General features: G+C 54.3%; 2 protein-coding genes across 4 annotated transcripts; both read right to left on the bottom strand.

The window, feature by feature from the left end:
• Positions 1-360: 360 nt before the first annotated feature.
• On the bottom strand, positions 361-3,600 carry LOC140700081 (myosin light polypeptide 6). 2 transcript variants are annotated; one of them, XM_072972676.1, is made up of 7 exons: positions 3,474-3,600; positions 3,176-3,203; positions 2,157-2,300; positions 1,773-1,946; positions 1,598-1,675; positions 1,252-1,296; positions 361-552 (listed from the first exon to the last, which is right to left on the bottom strand). In XM_072972676.1, exons 1-6 carry the CDS (start codon positions 3,474-3,476, stop codon positions 1,268-1,270), a joined length of 456 nt encoding a protein of 151 aa, XP_072828777.1. In that variant the 5' UTR covers positions 3,477-3,600; the 3' UTR covers positions 361-552; positions 1,252-1,267. The 2 variants fall into 2 exon arrangements, with proteins under 2 accessions (XP_072828777.1, XP_072828778.1); XM_072972677.1 differs by lacking the exon at positions 1,252-1,296.
• A 239-nt stretch (positions 3,601-3,839) lies between these two features.
• On the bottom strand, positions 3,840-8,060 carry LOC102542056 (myosin light chain 6B). Of its 2 annotated transcripts, XM_006218569.4 has the most exons (8): positions 7,946-8,060; positions 6,395-6,641; positions 5,631-5,658; positions 5,268-5,411; positions 4,865-5,038; positions 4,260-4,337; positions 4,083-4,120; positions 3,840-3,945 (listed from the first exon to the last, which is right to left on the bottom strand). In XM_006218569.4, the coding sequence occupies exons 2-7, from the start codon at positions 6,593-6,595 to the stop codon at positions 4,092-4,094; spliced, it is 654 nt and encodes a 217-aa protein (XP_006218631.1). In that variant the 5' UTR covers positions 6,596-6,641; positions 7,946-8,060; the 3' UTR covers positions 3,840-3,945; positions 4,083-4,091. The 2 variants fall into 2 exon arrangements, with proteins under 2 accessions (XP_006218631.1, XP_072828764.1); XM_072972663.1 differs by lacking the exon at positions 6,395-6,641 and having other exon boundaries at positions 7,946-7,969.
• Between the last annotated feature and the right edge of the window lie 979 nt (positions 8,061-9,039).

Below are 9,039 nucleotides of genomic sequence, written 5' to 3'. Positions count from 1 at the left end.
TGTTATTATTGGCCCCTAGCCCTGCTGAGGTGACAGACAGGCTCAGGCAATGCTAATATGGCCTGACTTTCGCTCCAGTAAACACTCTGGGCTCCCTCACCAAAGGCCTTCAGTGCTGGGGAGGGCTAGGAGAGGACTCGGCCAGATACAGGATGGAACAAGGGTCCTACAGCGATTTAAGGCTTTCCTAATCCCCAAGGGGTAGCCTTTGTAGCATCAGTGAATGGGGCCAGCACTTCTTAAATGAGGCAGAGATGGCTCCTACAGGCTTTTCCCCAGCTGTCCCCAACCTCCGGTCCATTGACCCCGGACAGTCTCGCCTCGCCTTCACTGGCTCAGGAAGGAAAGGAGACCCGCACGTAGGGCACAGAGTTTATTTGGTGACTGCTGATGGCAAACACCATCCAAAAGAGACAAGCTGGTAAAAGTACTGTGATGACAAGGGAACCTAGGAAGCCTTTGGGGCCACATACACAGCCTCCCACAGGGGAAGGCACAGTCTCCGGGCACACGGGGAATGTCCTCAGCCATTCAGCACCATGCGGACGAGCTCTGTGGAAAGGAGAGAGGGGTGAACCGGCGAGCAGGGCCAAGGGGAGGGGTCCGCCAGGGGCTAGGAGACCACAAGACCACGAAGGCAGCCTAAGAAGGAACGTGCCCACAGCAACCAACCTGGGGGGTCAGTCTGCAGAGGAGCCACCTCGAGTCTGACCGGTTCCCTGGGCCCCCAGCTCCCCTCCCGCCAGCTGTTAGTTCCCCACCCCACCCTGAGCAGCAAGAACACAGCAGAGGCAGGAGTTCCAGCTACACCTACAGCTACTGTCAGCCACTGGCGGAGGAGAAGACAGAGTTTGGGGTTAGGGTACCTCCAAGCTGCCCAGCAGAAGGAAGGGAAGAGACTGCAGCTACAGCAGCACAATGGGGCACACAACCCACCCCTCTAAGCCTAACCCGCCCCTGCTCCCGGGCCAGAGGATCACCCTAAAGCAAGAGGGGACAGGCTGGTGTGAGTTCCCAGACACCAGCGCCCTATAAGCCAACCTCAGAGCCCATTCTAGGAGAGGAGGTACCACACCCCCAGGCTGTCTTCCTCTTTGAGGAACCCCTCCCCTCCCCAGTCAGCTCCATGCAGAAGCATGCCAGGAGAAAGTCAGATGGGAGCAGGGGAAGGGCAGGGGCTAGAGAGCAAAGGCCAGGAAGAAAAACACTGGGGAGGTCAACTAGAGAATGGGGGGCTGGGAGGAGCCGTACCCGCCCCATGGGCCCGTCACCCCGACAGGATATGCCTCACAAATGCTGCAGGAAGGAAGAGACATTAATGGTGAAGACAAGACACAGACATGGGGTGAAGGGGTCAGGCGTTGAGGGAACAGCCATCCATTTACTTCCCATCCCTTCCCCACCCTTCATGCCACATGACCCCTTCTTTTCTTGTCACACCCCCCTGGCCTCCCATCCCTAGGCTGGGCTGGGCCCTGCCCCTTGCCTCCTGGCACTTTCTGGAGCCCAAGTCCAGGGACAGGGAAAGCCTCAAATGCTGTGCTTGACCTGCCCTGTGTGGCTGCTTCCTCCGTGAGAGCCCCACTTCGTCCCTCACCTTCATAGTTGATACAACCATTGCTGTCCTCATGCCCTGCCACCAGCATCTCTACTTCTTCCTCTGTCATCTTCTCACCTGCAGAGGGGAAGAAAGAGTGACCACGCTGGAATCAGGTAACAGAAGAGGTGTATCAGGTGGCATCTCGGCTCAAAGAGCAAGGGCAGAGCTTTACCCAGAGTAACGAGAACGTGCCGAATTTCAGCACCCATCACGGTGCCGTTCCCTTCCTTGTCAAACACCCGAAGGCCTTCGACATAGTCCTCATAGGTGCCCTGGTCCTTGTTCTTGGCCACAGTCTGCAGCATGGGTAGGAAGTGCTCAAAGTCCAGCACCTTCACGTTCATCTCTGCCGAAAAGGAGGTGGAAGCAAAGTCACACGCGTTCTCAGGACTGGGGATTATGGGGGGCTCGCACTCAAGGCAGGAGAAATCTGTGGGATTTGCTAGTCTAGATAAGACTGGCTTGAGTTCAGGGCCTAGGAAGATGAAGGGAAGCTCTTAGCTGAAGACTGTGGGCCCACTTCCCACACTGAGGAGTTGTACTTAATGACCCTCACCATCACTCTTGGGGTTCCCCAGGACTTTTAGCACCTCGGCGTTGGTGGGGTTCTGGCCCAGGGCCCTCATCACGTCCCCACACTGGCTGTAGAGGATCTTGCCATCCCCTGTTCGGTCAAACAGCTGGAAGGCCTCCTTGAACTCTGAGGATTCAGATAAACGTCAGCACTGGGCATGCAACGGTTAACCCAAACCCTCCCAGGCAGTTCCTACTGCACATTCAACTATGATCATGCTGAGGAAACCAGATATTTATACCACTGTACACCCAAGCCCTCTAAGAGGGATCCAGTGTCTCTTCCTCCCAACTCAGATATCCCACATAAAGAAACAGCCTTCCTCCCCACTTTGGCAGTGTGGCAACATCCGTTCACATACCCCCTCCACCCTCAGCAAGTCTGCCCAGCCTCCTCACTACACTGCTCAGGGCAGGAATTTGCCACCGCCCTGTCTGGGCCCTGTCCTTATAAGGAAGTGGGAGCAGCAGCCTGGGACAGGGGTCATCCCAGCCTGCCGCTTCTCACCCCTCCGGTCAGAAAGAGAGGGCACAGCCCTCTTTCAGAGGGTACAGCTACAAAGAAGTACCCTCAGCAAACTCCCCTTTTCACAAAATAACAGGTCGCTGCTTTTTACAACCGTCACAATTCCAAGCTGTGGGAGGGGGAAAGTTATCACAGGAGGAGGAGAGAGGCAGAAGTAGCTGATTAAGGAACAGGGGAGCACAGGCAGCTTAATACACCGCCCCCAGACCTCACACACAGCAGGCATTAGATGACCAAGTTGTTTCACATGCCCACACCACCTAAAACTCACCCAGTGCTTGGGGCTCAGATCTAGAGTAGAAGGGGAGGGAGGAAGAAAGAGTGAGAAAAGAAAATGGAGGAACCAGAAGGAGGGAGAAGGGAATCCACGAATTACTCCCCTAGGGGTGCTGAAGGGATGACAGGTTGGTGGGTAGGTGCTAGAGGCAGTGTCCCTCTCCCTAAGCATGACCTCAGTGGGGTCGGAGACTACCTACCTGCGGTCTGGTCCTCGGTGAAATCACACTGCTCAGAGAAGAGGGGAGCGGTCAGCATCTTAACTCCAATCCCCCAAGCTTCTATCCCAGTCCCACGAACTCTGAACCACAAACTCCTGTTCCATGCTTGGGTCTCACTTCCCAGCAGAACAGGATGCCCGACTTTACAACCCCACCTCCAACCTTCGAGGCCTTCAGGTTCCTTTGCCCGCTACCCTCTACCTTCCCCTCACCCCCTACACCCGGCTTCCCGCCTCTCGCCCCAAATCCCGCTCATCCTCCCGGGCCCGGGCCCCACCATCTTGACTGCTCAGCTCTGCGGGACCTTTTCCTGCAGTAATGGCTCCGGTTCCTGGCCCAACCCTAGTCTTAGTACGTCTCAATGACGTCATCCCCAGCGGACCCAGCCAATAGGAATCTTGGCCCTGGCTTATGCAGATAATATTCCTACATTAGTAATGAGGTGGGCGGGGCCCGCTGTTCTTCAATTCTCCAGAAGAGCCCTACCTGGGGCACAGAATCCTCAGAAGAGGGTGGAGTAGGGCGTAAGGAATCTGCTCCTCCGAGCAGCAGGGAGATCCCAGGATGTTGGACTGGGGAGAAGAGAGCCCTCCCTTCCCTTCCCTTCCCTCCCCCACCTCTGAAGAAAGCAAGAGTCGGAGGCCAGGGAGGAACCATCTCTTTATTTTGAAACAAAAGGTGGCCTCCTAGTGGCAGGAACGTGCTTTCGCCTTTGGGGGCCGGGGCGGGCAGTGCTCGACCCACTGCACCTGTGGAAAAAGAGGAACTTTGCCAAACCCTGGCGTTTGCGCGCAGCAGGACGTGAAAACGTACTTCTGGGCTTTTCTACCCTGGCGGAAGAAAAGGAAGGAGGCTTGCCTTTCAAGGCGGAATGGGATGGCCCTACCTGTAATGCTCAGACGCTTAGGATGTGCTTCAGGAAGGCTGCAGAGACAGGAGGCAAGATGGCCTGATGATAATCCATCTGATTTTAGATAACCAGGCCCCAGGGTGTCCCCACCCACACACGCGAGCCTCCTGCCTCCCTTCCTCTCTTGTCTCGTCTGCTCCTCTGGTCTCTCACCTTCATAGTTGATGCAGCCATTGATGTCCTCATGTCCTGCCAGGACTGTCTCCACCTCCTCTTCAGTCATCCTCTCTCCTGAGCCCCAGACACAGCGTTTTAGCCCCAGCTTTCCCTCTTTCACCAACCCAGGCCTCAGTCTTCTGGGTGGTATCTCCTTTTTTCCCACCCTGGAGACTTGCCCATAGCAACAGTCCCCCAAGAGAATCCTCTCCTTGTAATGGTCATGCCTTCAATGTGTCCCTGAATCTTCCTTTCCATTTCACCTCAATTACATCTGGTGAAAACTTTGACAGGCAAGAAAACTGACCTCCAGAGGGTTAAGAGACATACCATATCATAGAGTATAACCATCTATTCCCAAACAGAAATTCAGGTCTCCCACCTCATCCCGTTTCCTCTGCCCTCTGGGGAGGCATCTGCATCCCCCTCACTTTAGCCTCTACAGGAGGAAGACCTTCAGATTTGGCCCCCAAAGTTCTGACCTTCTCAGTCTCCTGCCCATGACCTACAGGACAATAATCACTCCCTGACTCTGCCTACTTGGCTAACCTTTTTTTGGTTCACCTCCTCCTCTCCACCCCAGAATTTGGTCCCTGCCTCACCCAGGGTGGTGAGGACATGTCTGAGCTCTGCTCCCATGACTTTGCCGTTCCCCTCTTTGTCAAACACCCGAAGCCCTTCCAGGTAGTCCTGGTATGAGCCTTTATCCCGGTTCTTGGCCACCGCCTGGAGCATCGGCAGGAAAGTCTCAAAGTCCACACGCCGGGACTTCAGCTCTGGAGATTAAAGAGGTAAGGGAGAGGTCACCGTGGTATCACCTAGAACTCAGCTCTCATCCCCACCACGAACGGTTTTATCCGTTCAACATTCAGGATGTACTTCTGCCCCTGGGTTTGACAGTTGTTGAAGTCCTGGGACCCACTTCAACATCCTTTGTTACCTTACCAACATTCCTCAGTTCTACCACCAAACTGAAAACCTGCATTGTTCCAGGGGGTCCATTACCATCACTCTTGGGGTTCCCCATGACCCTGAGCACCTCGGCGTTGGTGGGATTATGGCCCAGGGCCCTCATCACGTCCCCACACTGGCTGAACTGGATCTTTCCATCTCCCACTCGGTCATACAGCTCGAAGGCTTCCTTGAACTCTGAAGTATAAGGAAGGGTCAGTGTTGACAAGGGGTTCCCATTAGCATCAGAAGAAAGGAGATTCAGAAACTGTGTGCTTGAGCTGGGTAGAGCAGGGAACACAAAGAACACTAGTGTGGGAGGTTTCAAGGTCAGGACCAGAGTTAGGGGAAGAGAAAGAGGATCTGACCAGGGGCTTGGGACTGGATAGTGGGCTCAGGGGACCAGCTTCTCCTCACCCTCCAGCTGGTCCTTGTTAAACTCGATCTGTGGAAGAAAAGAGCAGGTGAGGAGGGATGACAGGGCTCATTCCATCCCTCCCCAGCACTCCTCCCCACCAACTGGCAGCCACTTCTGGGGAGGGGCCCAAAGGGACCAGGCCAGGAGCCCAGACACCTCAGTCCCATTCCCAGCTCCAGACCTTGGGAGAATCCCAAGAGGAGGAATTATTGGGGGGAGGGTTTCCTGGGAACAGGGTTAATCCCATGCCACCTGTTCCACTCCCTCTACTGCCCTGAGCCCTGCATCCCTCACATAACTGGGGGCTGAACAAAGGCTAAATTTACCCCTGGCCCCCAGCTGTGATTGTCTAACAAGTCTGTCCTCTTCAGCCTTCCCTCCTGGGGTTCAGAGCTGTGGACTTTTGCAGTGAACAGTCAGCCAGGCACAGACACAGCTCCCTCCCTTCACCTTGAAACTGTCCTCAGAACCCAGATGTTCCCCATCGCACAGTCCCTGCCTCCAGCAAGAGGGTCAGTGAGAATGTGTGTGTGTGTGTGTGTGTGTGTGTGTACACACGTGTTATAGGTTAGAGGAAGAGAGCAACAAAGACAATAGCACAGTCATAAACCTGGATTGTTCCAAATGGAGGACTAAGGGAAAGCCCCAACACCATCCAGTGCTTACTAATTCCCTACCTTCTGGATGACCCCTAATCTCCTAGACTGTATCCCACCCTTGTACCACCCCCTCCAAACTCTTTTCTCACTTCCCAGAGACTCACCACCACTTTGGAGAGATCAATGGGGGGCTCCTGGACTTTCGGAGGGGGTTGAGGTACAAGTGGCACTAGTGCTGGCGCTGGCTCTGGTGCTGGCTCAGCCTTGGGCTTGGCTGGAGGGGCCCCTGCTGCTGGCTTGGCAGGGGGCTTGGAGATTGGGGGCCCCGCTGGTTTCTTCACGGGAACATCCTTCTTGGGAGGCATGATGTCCGGTGGCCAAAGGACAGTGTGCCGATGGGGGCACCCATCTCTGTTTAAATAGCCAGGGAGTCTGGGATGTCAAGGGGCGGGGGCAGGGGCAGGGAGCCAGTTGGCGGTTGGAAGGGTGAGATAGAGGAAAGATATGCCGGCCTGTCCTCACTCCCCTGGCCTCCTATGGTTCAGGACTCCTGCCCCAAGGTCTTCTCCCTTTGGATCACCCCGCCCCAAAAGCTGACCAGAACAATGGCCCCTTTGGGGGCAGGGGGAGGAAGCTAGCGACAGCCCAGAATGGAGGAGTTAACCTCCAGAGTGAGGAGAGGATGCTTGCCAGTGACAAATACTGACTAGGGGTGAGGCAAAGAAGGAGATCCAGGTATTCCAGGCCCTCAACCCCCTGATTCAGAATAGCCCTTTTTCCTAGCAGCTTTAGACACTTGAAGGTTGAGGCAAGAATGGGGGTCTTGTGAACTGGGATTGTTAAAGTGGGGTCTGGGAGCAGTGAAAGATGGGGGGGAAAAAAGCAGTCCTTCCTCTCCACTGACCATGGATGAAGAGAGCAAGGGTAGTTGATCCCACAGCCTAATGATACTCAATGCTTAAAGTCTCTGACCCCCTCCCTCCCAGCCCAGAACTGGAACTGTGCACAATATAGAGAAAGAATAGTAATAGAAGAGTGTGACACACACCCCGCATTGTCTCCTGTGCCTAGTGTTGTTTTAGGAGTAGGGATGGGGGCAAGGACCAATTTTAACACCCACCACCCAGACTCTCAAGGAAGAAATTCTTGTCCACAAGCATACGGTCATTCAAGTCAGACAAAGGTAGGCTGTCTGCTGAACCTGTAGAGACTCCGTGGTGGCACCTGGGGGGAAGGGCAGGCTCTGAGAGGCAAATGACCTAATTTCTAAAATCTGTAATCCAAAAGGTTGTGGGAGGTCCTCTGGGCTCCATGAGTACTCACCCCCAACCAGAGGGAAAATAAAACCCTGACTCGGTAGCCAGGTTACACACCTTGCTTAGAGCGCTGGAGAAGGGTCAAAGTCGGGGGCGTGTAGAAGAGGGGAGGGGTTGCTGGCTTTTTTCTTTTGGTGGGGGTAAAGAAGGAGATGATTTAGGTAGCAATTGGAGGAAGACAGTAGTGATTCCACTTAGGCCCTAGGGTTCAAAGAGTTGATGCTGGATCTCCCACCCCCAAAAAGCGTCTGAATCTCATGACGGCAAATTGTCTCATTTTAGGAAAATCAGAATAATTCCTCCAGCCGGGTGTACATCACACACACACACACACACACACACACACACCCTTGAGCCTTAAATAAAAGAAAGAATCCCTCCCCAGCTCCCAAAACTCACCCCGCGGGGTCCAGGTAAGGGGCGGAGGCGGGGCGCAGGGCGGCCGCGGGCCCTCAAGGGTTAATTCCGGCGGCCACGGAGCATGCTGGGAGTCGTAGTCCTCGCGCGCCCGCGGGCTCACGGGAAATGCCGTCCTCCGGCGCCAGGCGGACGCCCGCGCAGTGAGTGGCTTCCGGCCCGAGGCGTCTGTTGGTGACTCAGGATGTTTGGGACCCGATTCTTGTCCCGAAACCAAAAGGCAATGAGCACTTTACAGTCCCTATCCCTGACCCTAAAACCGTGCGCGGCCCCTCAGGATATCTCCCTTGCTTAGCCCTGAGTTCCCCGTTTAGCGTGGGCGGGGATGTTTTCCGGGATTCACCGGTGAGGACGCAGAACCAGGGGAAAGGCTGAAGCTGCAAATGCAGCAGGCCAGGTAGAGGTAGATAGTAGGAGGCAGTTACTGCCCCGGCAGAGTTGTTCGGTCTCTTTAGCTTCTCTTGCGGTTTGGTAGAGAGAGAACAGAGGCTATTGAGTTGCTGTGTGACTTGGAACAGTTACTTTAAAGTTGTTTTTTGAAATGAACTTCAGGTGCATGTTAAGGAATTTATGCCGAGTCACCTGCCCCAGTCTCACCAATTGAAGAGACGCAATTGAAATTCTCAATTGAAATGCAGCTGAAGCCTCCGTTGAAATTTCTCCATTCTGCGGCCGCGTTTGCGCCAGTCACCCTGTTTGCTGCTGACAGGTCTTGGAATGGACGGCTGGGTTTTCCTCTGATATATAATTCTTCCAAGGTGTTTGGGGGTTTTTTAGATTTTTAAAAATGGAGTTGTAGTTGATGTACAATATTAAATGTTTCAGGTGTACAACATAGTTTTACAATTTTTAAGGTAATACTCCATTTATAGTTATAAAATATTGGCTGTATTTCCTGTGTTATACATAACCCAGATGTTTATCAACAGTCTCCTCTGTACTGGGAGAGAACCAGCCCGGCCAGGCCCAGCCTCGCTCAGTGGATCCGTAAATGCCCGTAGGCACATAGTGTGCTGGAGACGGGGGCTTGCATGGGCGTTTAGGCGGTGGATCAGAGTGGAAAACCCGCGGGAAGT

Source organism: Vicugna pacos, chromosome 12 (assembly GCF_048564905.1).
Source record: "Vicugna pacos chromosome 12, VicPac4, whole genome shotgun sequence".
Classification (NCBI taxonomy): Eukaryota; Metazoa; Chordata; class Mammalia; order Artiodactyla; family Camelidae; genus Vicugna; species Vicugna pacos.
The sequence above is the reverse complement of the archived record's forward strand: the minus strand, read 5'-3'. Positions and strand labels throughout refer to the sequence as shown.